The following is an 18,645-nucleotide window of genomic DNA, read 5'->3' as shown; positions in this document are numbered from 1 at the left end:
CTTCTCTTTTATTTTATTCTTGTGGGTTGTAAGAAAACTCGGGTGAAGCAATGAAAGTTTGTTTATCTGCTCAGAGATTTTACAGCTCCAGCAGCTTAACTTTATGAGTTCATTTCTTCTGTGGTAAAGTTATTTTGAGAAATTACACCACACAAATAATTTTAGATCCAAATATATCTCATAAAGCTGTACATGTACAGTACACAACAGGTTTGATGGGTGAACAGCTGGGGTATTTGTCATGTTTTAAATCTTGTTTTTTTGTCATGTGTTTCTTAGTGTCGTGACTTTGATTTTTCAGGTATATCTTGGTAAAAGTATATTAAAACGTAAAACACACCAATGCCCTTTAGCAGGTTCAACTGTAAGGTGTGTTTATGTTCAGAAAAAAACAAAAAAACTTATGTGGTTTACAGGAAGTAAAGGTTGACAGGGAAACAGCTTGAGTTACACGAGTGAAGAACAGATAGTGCTGTTTCACGAGATTAACAGCTGACCAACCTAGGAGTTTTTCATGTTCTGGGAATGTTTCAACGGCAAGTTTTATTTTAGTTCCCAAAATGTTCTGCTATAAGTTAGGATAACATGCTCTAAAATTAACATTCTACATTCTAACATTCTAAAAATTTATATTGATAAAATTGATAAAACATTATTCTCTAACATTCTGATGAAGCTTCCCATCACACTACATGTGTACTGACATAGCTCAAAAGTCAAATGTTGGTTGAAAGTGAAAACCCAACTTTTGTTAGATGACAGCATTACCCGCTTCACTTATAAACAAGGTTGACTTTATTTTTGTCATAAATTAAAAAAGTTCTTATTGAGATTAACATACCTGTTGATGGTTTATTGAAAATAATAGTTTGGTTTGACTTCACCATTATGTTGATCAGTAGTTATTCAGTATGACTCTTTTTTAATGTTAGTTTTTATTTGATTATTGTAACTACAGAGATGGGCAGAGAACCCGAAAACTGTGTTAAAATAAGTTCTAGTCTGAATAGTTACATGAGTAACAGTAAAACAAAGTATCGGATTAAAAAAACTACTCACGTAGTTAATTTCTTTGGGTCATATACTGAATATCTATGCTCTATTTTTATTTAGATATATAGATAAAATATATGTGCGTATATGTATATTTAATCAGCCTTTATTCCAGTCTTCAGTGTCACATAATCCTTTAGAAATCACTCCAACATGTTGATCTATGTTGATCATGTGACACACAGCAGCCACAACATCATATTGGCAAATTATTATTAAGCATTATTATTATTTATTTTTTATTAGAAACATTCCCAGTTCCCAGATGCATAAACTGTATCATGAAATATCTCGATTCTCACCTTCATAGACTATTTTAATAACGATAATATGCAATGGTCAATATAACCTAATAATGTAATCTGTTAAGTATGCATAAAAACCTGTCTGTTTACTTAAGTAACAGATATGAGCCTCATGACATAACATATTTTAATACGACTGACTTTATATTAAATGTTGAAACATTTAAAGTTACTGTGACATAAAATCGGCTACAGAAAGAGAGCAAATAACATTTACATTATCAAAGAACACTTTCACTGAATGTCTAGAGTTCAATCACTCTCACAAACTATTTATTTATTATTATTTTTGAGAATTAACAGAGGTTTAAATGTTAATGTTTTATTTGAAAATGTTTGATCACCATTACTGTGATCAGTGTTTGCTTTAGTTGGGTAGTTTGACTCTTGGCTTAGTAAGTTTTAGGTTCCTGTAATAGTGTTTACCAAAACACATAATTTGTTATAAATTATTATTAATTAACAATATTCAAGAATGTTTTCTTCCATCAGCAAAGAAATCTGAGTGAAATTAACTCTGTTGGGAGTACATGTGAGACCACACTCAAGAGTGTGAAAGTGTTAAAATAGGAGTGTAAAATTAACACTGAAGCACAGTTAAAGTTAATGAGATAATCAAGTGATTAATTGAGTGATGATTGACCATTATTGACGAGACCTGATGTCAACTTGCAGAATCAACAAAGATGAAAATTACTATTTTAATGGTGTCACCATTATAGCGGTCAGTGTTTGCTTTAGTTGGGCTATTGACCCCTAAAATGTTAAAGTCAGATTTTAATTGGCTGTTATAACTGAGTTATAAATCTGATGGACAAGCAAAGCCCATTGTTATTTCTGAGTTAAAGTTACATTGTTGATTATTGCAGCTCTATGAGTCTTCAACAAAGTTTTTCCAGCACCAAAACCTCTCAGTTAGACATGCAAACATCAAGAATCAACCTGTGAATCTCAACAATGGTGAAAATCAAAAAAGCATGTTGCAGTGCATTCTGGGTGCCACCTATCAAAATTCATCCATGGCTCCCATGATGCATTGCGGCATGATTAAATTATTAGCTGGATTGTTTCAGTAATTTCCTTTATTCTTACTATTCTATTTTTTTTTTATGTTTCTTTTAGTAGTTTGTTTTCCAATGTTTATAGTTGTTCTGTTTTTCTGAAAATGCTGTTTGTCATACACAAATTTGAGTTTCATACACAAATATTGGATGTATGTGTGTGCCTAAAACAAGCTTTTTTATTATCAGAACAACTTTCAAGAAATCATTTTAATTAACAGTTACCATTAGTGATGTGACATTTGAACCGAGGCGTAGGAGCTTGTGTTGAGAAAAAAGGGGCGTGCCAGATAAAGCCGGTTTTCGAGGCTTGTGTTGTTGACATGGAGAACACGTGACTGATGGCAAACGAGGCCTCGGTTTGTGTGGACACGTCATCGGTTCGGTCTGAGTGTCGGTTCCGGATAAAGGCGGTTCGAAACTCACGCCACCTTGTGGGTGTTTTCAGGTGTAGATGAATCAGTTGTAGTAGAGAGAGTCAGAGTTAGAGTTAAATAGTTGTGTCGTAATCGTTATTGTGTCATATATGTGTTAGGGCTGTATAATATTAGATTATATCAGGTTATATTAGGTATAGTATATTTTTATTATTAATTAAAGTAGTTATGTTATAGTATTGTTATATTAATTAGATACGATTTTTTGGATTGCTTTGGTTTTTTGGATTTGGACTGGACTGCTTTTTGATTTGGATTGCCCTCTTGGATTTGTTTGCTTTTTGTGAACTCTTCCTTTTTCCTTGTAATGGAGCCAGCAAGAAAGAGGAATCCTCCTCTGTTTGGGAGTTTTTTTAAATGGTTGGTCACAATAAGGTATGTGTATTATTATTATTGTTTTACTGTCTTGATCTAATAATAATACTCACTATAAGGCTTTATTATATTTCATGTCTATTCGTTTATGTTTCTAGGTGAAATGTTTGCTGTGCCTAAAGGAGCTGACATACAACAATAACACCTCCTCCATGCTCAGGCATTATCGAGCACTGCACGAGCATGCACAGACTACTAACAATCTTTATCAATCAAATCAAATCAATATTTATCCAAAGTGAATCTCACAGGATCCACTAGTATATTGGGCTCAACATAAACATCTGTATCCTCATTTATAACAGTTGGCCCTGCGTTCCTCTGTTCCAATGCGAAATGATCTTTTCCAAGGCTGGAGAGGTTTTGTCCAAAAGGAGGATTCGTCTAAATCGTCGAAAAATTCTGTTCCTCAATAAAAGAATGTGTGATCCTTCCCTCACCCACCCCAAACTGCAGTGTTGCAGTTTGTTCCACTAAATCCAAAGTCCCATAAGCACAACACTGCACTAAAACTAGTAACAGTTTAATGCACAAAACACACCAGAAACAATTCTTAACCTTTCCCACCCCACACTTTTCTGTTGTAATTTGCGTTATTACACTCCCTCCACCATAAGAACTACATTCAACACAGTCTCACTTTTGTTGTTCCTACTGTCACTATCCGAACAATTTATGAATAATGAATGAACTGTGTGTGACAGTTGTCTCTGCACAAGTAAATTCAGACAGACAGAGAAACATATTTTATTTGATACCCAGGCAATGGACAAATGTCTGCTCAGGTCATTGATTCAGTAGGCTTTTATTGGTCTGCTATTTCTTTGCACAGTAGCTAGGTGTCACTAGTGAGCAATAATGTATGAAGCCTCGAGTAATGAACCTTTTGGTGAAGCAATGGGCTGCGAGGTTTCAGTGGTTCAGGAAGCCTCATTTTGCCACCACTAGTTACCATACAATCACAGGGTTGTTATAATCAATGAGATCAATCAAATCTGTTTAGGCTTTAATTGAGTTTGGTGATTCAGATCAAATGCCCAGGTTTTGATTTTCTCTCGTCTATTTGTTACAATTCAGTTGTAACAGCCAAACCAAATCTGACTTTAAAAATGTAAGGCTCAAGAGTCCAACTGAACAAAACACTGACCACTATAATGGTGACATAAAAATAGTGATTTTCATCTTTGTTGATTCTCGTCAATAATGGTCAATCATCCCTCAATGAATCACTTAATTATCTCATTAACTTTAACTCAGATTCAGTGTTAATTTAACACTCCTATTTTAACACTTTCACACTCTTGAGTGTGGTCTCACATTTACTCTGAGCAGAGTTAATTTCACTCTGTATTTTTTGCTGTGTAGTTTGCACTGCACAAGGCATGGTTTCTTTTTCCCATGTATAATAGATAAACATTCACTGGTTTTATGTGGTAATATAAGTCATCCGGCCAAGCAGGTTAAATGAATAAAGTAGCTCGGAACAGACTAGAAAATCAGACAACGATTAGCTCAGATCTGATTAATTTGATCTAAACATTTATTCATTGTTGATTATGCGCTTTTGAAGATAGCTCAACTCCATCAAGCTGGGGTCACAATATTTCAGTATTTCTGGTCATAAGTGTTTGTGATTTTAATAGTTTTATCATTCAGTTCAGAATGTTACTATTGTTAAGTCATCATTTCAGGAGTGACTCGTCATTCTGTACACACAACAATCAGTCTACTCCAGATTATGATGTTGGGAGGGACTGTACAGACTGATTAATAAAACATTAACCCTTTAGGCGCCAGGGCCTTTTGGAAAAAATGTTGTATTTTGACATCAAGATTTCAAAAGCATGTGGCTTGAAAGGGCTTAAAGATAGAGATCTACTGTCAGTTAGACAAATGTTGGGCATGACCAAAAGTTTATGTGGGGTCTACATTTTCTACAGTTTCCCTCTTTTCAGGGTTAACATAGTCAGAGTTTTCATTTAACCTTCTTTCTGAAATAGGCCCCTGGATTTGCTCCAAGAGTTGTCATCTTGTTTCTATATTACAAAATCAACAACGTCACAAAAAAAGTGTGTTTTTTGAGGGAAAGATAACCTTGTTCAGTTTTTCCGGTGCAGCAACAGGATGTTAGCATGGCTCTCAAGTCTTACTCGTCCACAGTGAGGCACACGCATGTCGAGTTCACACGCTCTCAGGCCACGCTGAGAAGTAAGTGATAGCTTGTCCCACTATTTAAACAATTAACTCTTTCCCCGTCAGCATTTTTTTTTAAAACAGTTTGCAGCCACCGGCAGCAATTTTGATGATTTTCAGTCAAATTTGATGTTCTCCAGTATATTTTGCTGTATGTAATACACTAAAATAATGATCAGATTTAAACAAAAAAATATTTTTTATTTTTTTATTTTTTTATCAACACAAGAATATAGGTAGGTTTCATAAATAATCCATAATTTTGAGCAAAAAGTTGAAAAAAATCTAATTTTTATCAAAAACTACATCTGGATAATATTCAGTATGAATATCAAAGCATAAATCCTGTAAATCGCTTCCATCAACACCTCCAAAGCTAGCACAGATATATATACCCCTTCCTGGATCAACATTGTACTCTGTAACATTATGCTGTTTTCATTTATATGCTGTCTATTGCTGATAATCACATTATTTTTCATATGCATCTGTTTACATAAGAGATTAATGTTTACCATCCTTTTCACGTGTGTTTTTGTTTGGGAGGTCTTGTACTCGTTCAGAAGATGTGTAATAGTGCCCCTGAGTGTATAACAGTGAGAACTCGTTATAACTCCTCAATGGAAGGGAAATTAATAAACAAGGTTGGGGAAGTTATCTGTCGAGGTCATATCTGTCTCAGAATCATACAGAGTTACATAACACCTACCAGCCAATCAGAAATTAGAATGTTTTTTCTGTGTAAATATGGTGATCACACTGCAAGCATGAACATGGATGCACATCCACACAGAGAGTAAGGTGATAGATCAAGATCCCCTTCGTTTTTTTTTTTTTTTTTTTTTTTTTTTTTTATAGCATTTTTTACATTTAGATTTTACGATTCCTGGACGAATCAGTTACCTACCTGTCAACACTTTGCTCTCACAGTGATGTCACCATGAGCTCCCAGGATACTTGTGATGAGGTCACAATGTGAGGTCACTGTGAGCTAAAAGTGTAACCTCACACTGCACTCAATGTGTGCTCATACTAATGTGAGGTCAAAGTGCACTCACTGTACAGAGACTAGGTACCCAGCATGCATTGCAGCATGGAGCTTTTAATTGTCACCATTGTTGAGATTCCTACACTGATTTTTTATGTTTCTCTGTTTTTAAATGACACAGCAGTTCAAAATGCTTGTGACTTGTAATGCTTTTCATAAATTATTAAACTGCTGGCATATGTTGCATCATTAAATACCTTTTATAATTAAAAAACTTTAGATAAGTAGCTCCCCACAGAAACTGCGTATTGAATCTGGGTGGTGGTTGTGTTATCAAATGTGCTTTACAAACACAGTTACAGCAGCCCAAAAAATATAATGTCTAAAAAGTCAAGGGTTAAGAGTCCAACTAAAGCAGATACTAAGCAGCTTGATGCTAGCGTGTGAAATGAAACAATCAAACATCATCATCTAAATATCTGTTCATTCTCATTGTCTCAGTGTGGCAAGAAAATTGATTTATCTAATGTATTTCACTTTTTAATGATAAATTGTTAATTTATTTACTTCACTTATTTAATGATTTATCAACTTTATTTTATTTAAGCATTTGTTTCACTTATGTTATGATTTATTGTTCATAAAATCATTGATTTCCGATGAGATCACATCTGACATAATGTACATATAGACATAATGCTTTCAATGCAGTTGAAATTTATTTGAAGGTTTGCTACATTTATACAATAGTAAATCAAACGATCAAAAACAAAGATAAAGTAAAAGCTTAAACCTTCACATCTGTCAAATGGTGAAAATAATATCAGACATTGGTTTCTGAAAACACTGATGTTTCTAAAACACACGTTTGATCTTCATGCGGATAGATTTCAGACCGACATCAAGCCCCTTCCAACTTTGCCAAACATTCCCAATGGCAAAAAAGTTTGTATTTGGAGTTTTTCCCCATAAATACACACCGTTAGGGTTTGTGCCATGACAGTTTTTGTACCAAAATGCGCCGAGATGCAGACCGGCACAGTTATGTTCATAGGAATCTTGGTCCTTGTCAAAGGTGGAGAACTTCTCTCCGTCATGGTACAACAAAGATTCACCTGCAGAGGAAGAGCATCACTCAGCACATTGGGATCTTGTGACTTATTCACTTATTCATGACATATTGACCATTCATAATAATACATTTATGATTATTTAGAATGACATCTATTTCTGATTTTTAAAAAAAATAGAAATAATAAAAAAAAAAAAAACTCTGATATTCTACTATATAAGGAACTCTCTAATTTGGTATTATATAATTTCTACCAATTTTGGTACTGTAATATTAGAGGTTAAAATTAACAACAGAGCCCAAAGTACTATATTCAGCTGCTATTTATTTTCAGGTTATCCACTGATGTATATAATAACTGGATGCTCATTGCGTTCTAAACTACAGACAATGACTGACAGCCAAAACACTGACCCACATCACCCGATTTAAAGCGTATCAGTCGCACGGGATTAGATTGCATGGTATTTTTATGTAAATTAATTTTTACTTCTACCTGCAATATTCTGATATAATGTGAAATTACATAAACTGACTGTGCAAGGCAAATGAAGGTATGTGAATAAAAAGCATTAATCTTTATTCAGATTTCAGAATAAGCTTGTCGTTTGTACATATGTTGAGGATTTCGTCTGTCTGTTGTTTATCACAGGCAGGGATGTTGTGGCAGGCTCACACATCTGGTCAGCCAGAATCTCAGGCTTTTCCTCAAAGAAAGTATTTAGCAGCATCCAGTAGGACTTTACCTGGGGCGTCACAAACCAGATCTTGCTGCCAGACCAGACCCTGAACCCCTCCATGAGGGTAATGTTATTTCAGATGGCGAGATGGATGGCACCAATGAACTTCTTCACATACACCTCCAAGTCTCTTCTTCTTTGTCAAATAAAGATTGTGGCCCAGTTGGGGTTGTAATGATTTCACATTGGGGACATATTTATTCAGGCAATCTCCAATTTAATTTGTTCTGTCTCAATAATGCTTTTAAAGACAATGATGTTGAAAAAGGTAAAGATCCAAAATAGTCTTTAATAACAGTCACATGTCGAACCAAACAAAGCAGGCAAGTAACACAACCATAACAGAGACGGCAGCAGACAAAGATCAGCAAGAAGGACCAAAACAGAGCAAAACTGTAACACCTACCTGCTCCGCCATCTTTGAATCCTGAAACATGCAGTCGATACCCATCAGCTTCAGGACCCACAGAGAAAGAGGAGTACACCGCAAAAACTTGATTTCCTTCAAAGTCCTCCAGATCCACTCTCAGCGTGTACTTCCTGTTGCGTGTCAGCTGGTTCATGTTCTCCAGCCCTGATCACACACACACATGAAGAACACGTTCAACCAAACACGGGACATGAACATCCACACAAACACACACACACACACACACACACTGAGAGATCTTACCCAGCCAGTATTCACTTTCCACATTCCCAAATCCTCTCTTGTACTGGTCCCACGGCCGATAGAAGTTCACGCTGCCGTCCATTCTCCTCTGAATCACCTGTGATGGGTTTATACAGAAGATATGATTCATAATGAATGTTCTGATGTGTGTTAATGATTTATAGTCACATTAATACCGTCCATCCTCCATTGTCTTCAACTTTCCCATCTGAGATCATCTCACAGTAAACCCAGAGAGGAGCGTCGCCCACTGGATAGATGGGATAAATCCCACAGATTTTTTGTCCTGAGTTAAAAATGTCAGAACAGTCGAATGGCATGAATTTACAGTCACTGCCCAGTACAGCCGGAAGAAGAGCCACCAAAAACACCATCATCTATATGAGACAGAAAGATAAAGAGATTAAATAAAAAAAAATGCTGAAAACATCTCTAGGAATGTAGAGTTAGTATAAACGTACTGCCATCTTCTCAATCTTTCCCACAGCAGATCACAGCAGAGATCTGTTTTACCTTGACAAAAATAACAATCATATTTCTGTTATGTCTATTTCCTGAAAGATCAAGTTTATGTTCTGTAAAGTAACTGACCATTTGTGTTGTGCCTCTTGTGTTGTTCTGTTTGATAAAAACACTCTTTATGTATCTGTCAGATTGACAGGCGCCTCCTCTGCATCTTCATGTAAATGTAAGCACTAGATGTCTAGCTGCATGATCATGTTATCTGTAATGTATGTTTACAGAGAGAGAGAGGGGGGGGGGATGCCAAATTAAATATTAGATTCTGGTAAATAACCCATTCTGCAGCCAAAAGTTATTTACACACTAAGTCATACACCATCAATTATAACAAAGGACAAAATGGCCACAACTGTTTTATTTATATTAATTAATCATATTAAATTCAAAGTGTAGATTGCCTCTCAAACAGCCTGACAACTTGCACTCAGATTGTCCGGTAGAGCCAGACAAATATATTATGATAGCAAACCCTAACAAAATATGTCCTCTGAATCTCCAAAATGTCTCTTTCTCTATAGGTTTTATGAACAATAAGGGAACTTCTTTCCATGTTATCATTCTGCAAACATTATGTAAATGTTACTTTCAAATGGGAATTTTCTGAAAGGAGTAGCAATACTTAACAAAGTACATAGTAAATACCAGAGAATTTGGAACAAACATTCTTGTTCATGTCACTGAAAAATGTTATGTAAAGCTTTAGGAGCAGCTGACCAGAGTTTGAATCTATTCCTGTAACTTATTGCATTACAGATTATAACCGGACCCTTCATCGGTTTCTGTTCAAGATGTTGATGCAGAAACACATATTCGCGAGCATCTGACCAGTAATGCAGTTCATGTTCAAAGGACGAGCTTTTAAAAGCAAGGATTTTTGTACTTAAGAACAATTCTGTCTTAACAACGTTCACTTGCGATGGAGTAATATTTGACCATCAGCGTCTGTACTTTCACTCAAGTAGTGGAGTGGTTTACTTTGTCCACCTCTGGTTGCAAGCCCCAGCCAATGAAGAAAAGGGGCGCAGGAGACTTGCACAGGACACTAGAAGAGGCAGCATCCATGACATTTTGGTAGGGATCCCAATTCGTCAGTCATTACCGACATGGCGTTGAGAGTGACTGACTGCAAGGGAACATCTCGGTTACGTTTGTAACCCTCGTAACATGAAGGTGGGACCGGGGACGTCACCACAGCTGTTTGGCCTGGTCACCAGCTCGGCTCCTCAGCAATAACCTAACTAGGCCAATGCATTGCACACGCTGCCTATTCATACTCGCGCTATGATCAGTGGCAGCTGTGCATTGGCTCATTTATTTTACACTTAAGTTGGATTGGTTTCTCAAAGTGAGACCCCAATTCGCCTGTCATTACTGACGTGATGTCTATGTCCCCTTTTCAAGGAAAGAGGGTTACAAATGTAAGTGAGACGTTTCTGAGAGAGGTTCAGAATAAGGGTTGAAAATAATATTTTTTTCACATATCGTTTATTTATTTACTTATTTATTTGTTGTGTCATTATAAGCAAACCTCAAACCTTAACATATTAAAAATAATAAAAAAGTCCATGTCATGAGCCCTTTAAAGAAAGAAACTTAATAAGAAGAGAGTTCCGGCTTCAGAAATTTTATTTTCAGTGCTGTTTAGACAGTTTCACTGTAAATTCTGTAGAAAAATATAGTTTGTTCTCATTCTATGTTTTTGGGTAATTGCTGTTTGTCCTCAATGGGTTTTGGTCTTGAATGTGTTCTAGTGAAAAGCGAGCTAATAACAGATCACATGGCCTCCAGCTTTGCATGTGTCATGAACAGAAATGAGTCTTATGTTGGTTTTTGGGATGTCAACAGCTCAAACCAATTCATTTTGTGTGTCAAGAGTACAAATGTATAAAAACAAATAAAGCACTATGAAGACACAAATACAGACAGTGTCTTGAAATGTAAGCCTGTTTACCTCTCAAACATCTGATCTACCGAAGAGCAAACCATTGAGGATGTTGTGTTGTGTTTTGAACATGTCATGTCATCTGCAAAGAAAAAATGGATCCAAGAAACATGTTTGTTAATGTAAGTTAAACAGTACATTGTGCATTATGATGAATTTCCAAGTGAAGGCAGGTGTGAGTGCATATGATCTGCATGCAAAGTGAGGCCAAGACTTTTGGAGGGTGCCTGGTGTCAAGAAGGGCTGCGAAGAACCCACTTCTCTCCAGGAAAAGCAACAGTGCAGACTGGTCTTCCCCACTGGGCAAAGTTACGTCCAGTGGACGTCTTTTTATGTCTTTGCTGACGTTGAAAAGACGTCCCCTGAGGAGCCAGAATGAAAGTTAAAGTTTTTTTGACGTCTTCTGTACGTCCGATTTAGACGTTCACAGAACCTGCTTTCAAGGTTAAAAACTAGTTCAAAAGTGGTCAGTGGACACATTTTCAACATCATTTAAGGTTAATTTAGGCATAACTTATACTTTTTCTGGATCAAATCAACACTAATTACGGTAAATTAAAAACTGTTTGGCATGATGACCTTTCATTTCTGACAGCAGCCACTGTCCCATTTAGCAACTTGTTGGCAACCGTGTTTTTTAAGAAACATAACAGTTAAAAAAATCACAACTGGTGTGTAACTGGTGTGTTTTATGTTGTAGAATAAAACGTGAAAGTTGAACCTGTGTGAATCACGGACCTTATTTTAGGGATTTAATTAACCAAAATCCCATTCAAAAACCAATTGACTCTTTATGGAACTGGAAGTGCTAAAATGCTAACTCTCTTCCGGGTTTTTGCCTGCAAAGTGACATCATAGGTCCAGGACTCTATTCTCATGAAATGTGTAAAAAATGTCCTTGTTCCCTATTGAATTTTATTTTTTAATTTTTTTATGCTGGGATGACATGCACATGACCAGCATAAACCAGCAAAGGACCAGCATCCCAGCATCAAAACATACCTAACCAGCATATGCTTCTTTTTTTATTTTTTTCAGTAGGGTTGTATGTAAATTATTATTATTTTGTATTTGTGACATTACTGCATATGATTACATTTACCCCATATATTACCATATATTTTACTCTATATTATACTTATAATATTTTAAAACAGGCTTTAAACAGATGTACAGTATTTTAGAAGAGCTTAGAAGAGTTGCTATCAGGATAACTGTCATTAACAGATATAAGGCGGGGCTTGAGAGAGGGACTGTTATTGTTACATTTGTTGTTCATTTTAGGTGAAATATGTCCCGGACATATGTGAGTCACGTCATTAGTGCTTGGCTAAATAACACCAGCAGTTTCCTTAACTCACATAATCGGTGTCAATAAAATCCACTATTTTGCTTAAGTATGTATTATATGCAATTTAAAATGGGTTAACTAATCATTATATCTGTGATTGTTTCACTCATTTTCCTACAAGCATCCGTTGTCTGTCAATGCGCTCATTTTCGTCAAACTGAAGTCCTATCCAGCGCTCCAGTCCAGCAGGGGGCGGAAGTGCGTCATATGTTGCTGCGTCTCGCGCAGACTCTGCTGCTGTGTGATTAACGTATTTCAGGTCGGTTATGTGAATTTACTGCATAATGTACTTTAAGAGATTATGACCGTGTGCTTTATTGTATCTCGCTACTGTGTGTCGGACGATGATTTATGTTTTACAGAGTTAGCGAGTTCAATATCATGTTTTAATACTTCAAATCCAGCAGCTAAACGTTTCTTAAATGTGATTAATATTATGCATTATTGTATAATATTTGATAGAAAGCATAAATCATCTTTGTAACATTGTTATGATTTCTTGAGCACTTTTTTTTCTCTCTAAGGTACATTTTTCATAGTAAAATGTAAACATTTTGTTATGAAAAGGTTTGTATTTAAAACGTTTTATTGAATGATTAGATTTTATTTTAGATTTGTCTGTGTTATCATTATCCCAGACATTCAGTAGAAAACCATAAACAAGTTATGGTAAGTATTCTTTGAAATAATAATTACTAGTAACTTTATTAACTTGCCATGAAGGCAATTCATTTTAATAAATTGTATTAGTATAAAGAAAGGTTAGTGAGATTGAAGAATCTGAAGAAACATCTAATTATATGTGAATTAGTTTTTTTTCAGTCCATTATCAATGTGTCTTCCAGTAACCATGAAGTTTTTGTGTTCAGATGTTGAGCATGAAAGCGCAGGTGGATGTGGTCTGCTGTAAATCAGTAGGAACTGATCTGTCCATGCTGGATATTGAGGATTTCATCACAGAAATCTGTCAGCTGAAGAAAGAGGTGGCTTCACTGGAGGCAAAGCTGAGAGAAAGAGGAGACAAACTGAACAGAGAGGTTTGAACAGATCTTCAATTTATCCTTCAGCTCAGACACACAGTGAGACTCCTTTCACAAACCAAACTCATTTCTTATCACCATCTCAAATTAACTATTCACCAGTATAAGCACCACTAGAGTTAACTTCTGAGTAATAAGGCTAATATCAGCATTTTGTTCTTTATTATTGTTTATCTGTGATGTGCTTTTCAGGATGTGGAGCAGGTTTGGGTGCGTGAGACTGATGGGACAGAAGCTCAGGATTCAGTCTGGAGCGTCAGAGATCAGAGATCCAGAGACACACAGGACTCAGAGCTCAGCCTCACTTTACTCTGTTATACTGACGCTCAGGATCATGAATCCACTGATCAAACCTCTGACTGTAACGCTGGAGAACAGCAGATGCTGCAGACGCCGCTGAAGATGTGCTCCGTCAAACTGGTGGACTGCAGGAACCTGATCGAGAGCAGAGGAGAAGAAACCACCGCAGAGAAACAACAACAACACACTGATGAGGAAGAGGAGGAGGAGGAGGAGAATAATGGGGAGGAAGATGAAGATGGTGAAGATGAAGATTTCATTCTTCACGGTTTATTTATCCTTTCATGACCTTTTTTCATGACACTTGAAAGTCAGCAGAGACTCTGATCAGGTTTATTTTGGTTGATGGTGCAGATTTTCTGAGATATTTGGGAACATGATGGAAAATGAAAAACTTATAGCAAATTCAAATTGACATATTTACGACAATATTTTGATAAAGTTGTCCAAGCACTGAGCCTTGAGGAACCCCAATAGCAAGAAGTTGTGACTTAGATACCTCATCCCTCCTATACATCCTGAAGGATCTATCTGAGAGGTAGGACTTGAACCACAGGAGTGCGGTTCCTGAGATGCCCACTGTTCTGAGTGGGACAGAAGAATCTGGTGATTAACAGTGTCAATAGCAGCAGACAGATCCATTAAGATTAGTACTGAGGATTTGGAAGCTGCTCCTGCCAGTTTGCAGGGCTTCAGTAACTGCGAGCAGGGCAGTCTTAGTTGATTGGCCGCCTTTGAAGCCAGACTGGTTGCTGTTAGCTGTAAGAGTTGATGAAGGAGGAGGGAAAAGAGCAAAGAGAAGAGAAAGCTTTGAAAAGTGTTTGAGTCAGAACATTTGATAATTTTGGTAGTATGTCATTTTAGCAGTTGAGACGTTTGCAGAGAAGGAAGAGATGAGTGACTGATACACATTAAGGTCGGTAGAGTTTTTTTATTTGCACTATTTCCTCTCTGCAGCCCTGAGTTCAGAGCGATGTTCCAAGGGGCAGAGGGGGTAGTGCATGCTCGTTTGGATGAAAGTGGGCAAAATTTGTCAAAGCAAGATGTTATAATGGAGATTGTCAATAGCACTGATTGTGTCCAGTGCTGAAAACTGAGAGAGTGAAGGAAGTGAGGATGAAACCATAGAGGATAGGCGAGAAGGAGAGAGTGGGCGTAGTTTACATCGAAAGGTGACCTGCGGAGGAGTGTGTGCTGTGTCAGGAGTTAGTGTGAGGTTGGAAGTGATGAAGTGGTCTGAGGTGTGTAGTGGAGCAACTAAAGTGTTGTCAGTGAAGCAATAGCATGTGCAGATGAGGTCCAGTTGGTTGCCTGACTTGTGAGTAGCCGTATTAGACGCTCGCATTAGATCAAATAACGACAGCAGAGTGTTGAAGTCAGAGGCTTGGGGTTTATCTAGATGGATGGTGAAGTCACCGAGCAGTACCAGAGGAGTACCATCTTTAGGAAAGTTTGACAGTAACACATCCAACTTAACCAAGAAGTTGCCCAGTTGACCTGGGTCACGATAAATGACTACAAAGTGGATTTTAACAGGGTGGGTTATAGTAATTGCATGTGATTCAAATGAACTGCCCGGTAGAAGATCAAATTTCCATTCATTTTAGATTAGGAGAACAGTACATCCACCCCTCCCAATTGTGCGATGGGTGTGGGAAAAAGGGACATTAGTGGAGAGGGCTGCAGGAGTGGCAGATACATTTTTACTTGTTTACGTGTTTGCATCTTTATCTTTTGCTGGTTTGCATTGCACATGAACATTAGTTGAGTTCACTAAACATTAGACTCGCTTAAAGAGTGCTGCAAAATGTGTGCATTGAATTAATTCAGTCGAGTTCAAATGATCACTAAACGTTTGTCATGACATCTCTCTGCTTGAGAGATGTAAGATTTAAAAGCACAACGTGAGAACAGTTGTCCTATACAAGTATATTAGAACAAGCTGTACAAAGAGTAAAGAAGGGGGAGAAAATAAATACTCAAGTGCCTTGTCGATGGCATCACACAGGTAGTATTAAAAGATGTCAGTGAAAAACCAAAAATCATTACAAGCACTGACAGCGAGAGACTCATTAGCACTGCATCTTATGTCTTCGATGAGGAGAAAACAGTGGTTGTTGTTGGTGTAATGGAGAACAGAGAGTCGGAACTGTGCCGCCAAACCTCACTCCCCTGATCTCAAGAGATGCATTAGTAATTGATGCAAGTGGCTGCAGTCATTTAGCCTCCTTTTTAGTGCATCCGCCTCCCATGGCTGAGATCTGGGTTTTGAGGCCCAGTTGGAGGAAGGACGAGTTGTGGCGGCGAGGACCCGGGGGAGAGGGGTTACATTGGTGCCGTGACCCGGATGAGAGTGAGGTTTAGGGGGGCTGAGTGTAACGGATGCCAGCGGGTAGGTGCTGTGCAGGTAAAACCTCACTCCCCTGATCTCAAGAGACGCACTAGCAACTGGCTGCAGTCATTGAGCCTCCTTGTTAGTGCGTCCACCTCCAATGCTGGAGTCCCAGGTTCGAAGGCCCACTCAGAGCGAGTACGTAGTGTTGCGGTGAGGACCCGGGAGAGAGGGGTTACACTGGTATGATTATTGAAATTGCAAAATGTGCTTCAGCCAAGAATTTTCATTCAGTGCATCCCTAGATGTTATCTAACTTTATTCAGCTATATTTTAAAGTTCTTTATTAAAGTTTTTTTTCCCTTTCAGATGTCAATGGTGGCTCATCTTCTGATAGAGATGAAAAAACAGTCTCAACATCAAAAGAACAGCTGACGGTCAAGAGTTTCTCCTGCAGCACCTGTGGAAAAACACTGACTTCAGAGGATCATTTAGCAAGACACGAGAGAACACACACAGATCAGAAAGACTTCAGCTGTAAGATATGCAACATCAGCTTTCCTACCGCAGAAGAGAAGAGACTTCACTCAAAAGAGCACAGCGGGAAGAAGGTATTTCACTGCGAACAGTGTGGGAAGGTTTTTTTCACCACTGCTCAAATTATGAAAGCTCATAAAAAAACACACAGCGAAAAGTTTTTCCACTGCAATGAATGTGACAAGTATTTCAGCAATAAAGGAAATCTTGATGCTCATAAGCGAATCCACACGGGAGAAAGACCATACAAGTGTCCTCACTGCGAGAGAAGATTCAATCACGGATCTCATCTGAGGACACATTTGCATTTCCATACTAATGAGAGACCGTATCAGTGCAGTGAATGTGGGAAAGCCTTCACAGACTCAAGATCTCTAAATTCACACCAGAAAATCCATTCTGATGAGAAACCCTTTCAGTGCAAACACTGTGACAAACGATTCCGTCAGATTGCTAATCTGAATTGTCACGAGAGGATTCACACCGGAAAGAAACCATATATGTGTGCCCACTGTGGGAAGAGTTTTTCTGATCCAACTCATTTCAGGGAACATAAGCGAGTCCACACTGGAGAAAAACCATATCACTGCAGCATTTGTGGGAAGAGTTTCACGCAAAACACTAACTTAATAAAGCATCAGAGGATTCATACTGGAGAAAGACCGTTTAAATGCTCACAATGTGAAAAGACGTTTACTCGATCAGACGTCCTTAAGATCCATCAGCGAGTTCATACAGGAGAGAAACCTTACTCCTGCTCCATCTGCGGCGAGAGATTCGCTTATTTAGGTAGTTTTCAGACCCACCAGAACAAACACCCTAAAGAACAAACTGCTCCAGAATCATCAGAGTGACTTTTCATGTCTTGGTCTGTCAGTAAAGGCTTTATTTCTGCAGTTGCTTTCATCATTCATGCCATGTGATATATGACAATAGCATCATACAAATTATGATTTCAATTTAAAACATGAACCATATATTATGGATCAGGTGAATTGGATTTCTGAGCAGTGTTCGTAGTGTGGATATTAAGTCCAGGATCACTGAGTGATTTCACTGTTCGTACAGTAGGCTATTCCACACCAGAGAGTGAGTTGTGTTATTTGTGCCTGTTATTTTTCCTCATATAACGTTGGTGTCAAACTCATTTCCTGGAGAGCAGCTCTGCACAATTTAGCTCCAACCCAATTCAAACACACCTGATCCAGCTAATCAAGCTCTTCAGGATCACTAGAAACTTCCAAGCAGTTGTGAGTTAGAGCTAAACTCTGCAGACCTGTGGCCCTCCAAGAATCAGATTTAAGAAAATATTCTCAGATATGGAGTCAAATCATATGAACTATCAATTAAAGTTTGACGTTACTTGACATTATTTTTTTTTATAAAACAATTAAATAACTCAAACTACTGTTGTATAAATGTAGTGTTCACAGTTGTTCTGATGTGCAGAATATCAGCGTTAATTTCACAGAAGAATGAAGATCAGAAACTGTCAGAGATCTACAGTAATTCACATAAAATATGTAAAAAATTGCCATGTATGTAAATTATTATTATTTTGTATTTGTGAGAATACTGCATGTGATTAAATTTACCCCATATGCTTTACTTATGTACTGTATATTATACTTAACGGATTTAAGGCGGGGTTCAAGAGAGCGACTGTTATTGTTAATTTAGGCTTTCTACATTTGTTGTTAATTTTAGGTGAAAAATGTCCCGGA

General features: G+C 37.4%; 2 protein-coding genes and 1 pseudogene across 3 annotated transcripts in view; 2 read left to right on the top strand and 1 right to left on the bottom strand.

Annotated features, from left to right (window-relative positions):
* Window positions 1-7,267: 7,267 nt before the first annotated feature.
* On the bottom strand, window positions 7,268-11,405 carry LOC127948404 (microfibril-associated glycoprotein 4-like; annotated as a pseudogene).
* A 1,856-nt stretch (window positions 11,406-13,261) lies between these two features.
* The window catches only part of LOC127949499 (zinc finger protein 664-like), a 43,509-nt gene continuing 38,125 nt past the window's right edge, over window positions 13,262-18,645 (top strand). The window contains exon 1 of one of the 2 annotated variants that reach the window (XM_052546876.1): window positions 13,262-13,279. The gene's annotated coding sequence lies outside the window, so the exon portion shown is untranslated. Of the gene's footprint in view, window positions 13,280-17,968; window positions 18,460-18,645 lie in introns of those variants that run through there. The other variant, XM_052546873.1, reaches the window with a different exon arrangement.
* LOC127948402 (zinc finger protein 501-like) lies at window positions 13,591-17,817 on the top strand. The gene is made up of 3 exons (XM_052544837.1): window positions 13,591-13,749; window positions 13,945-14,320; window positions 16,754-17,817. The coding sequence occupies exons 1-3, from the start codon at window positions 13,591-13,593 to the stop codon at window positions 17,773-17,775; spliced, it is 1,557 nt and encodes a 518-aa protein (XP_052400797.1). The 3' UTR covers window positions 17,776-17,817.

Source organism: Carassius gibelio, chromosome B1, assembly GCF_023724105.1.
Source record: "Carassius gibelio isolate Cgi1373 ecotype wild population from Czech Republic chromosome B1, carGib1.2-hapl.c, whole genome shotgun sequence".
In the NCBI taxonomy this organism is placed as follows: Eukaryota; Metazoa; Chordata; class Actinopteri; order Cypriniformes; family Cyprinidae; genus Carassius; species Carassius gibelio.
The sequence above is the reverse complement of the archived record's forward strand: the minus strand, read 5'-3'. Positions and strand labels throughout refer to the sequence as shown.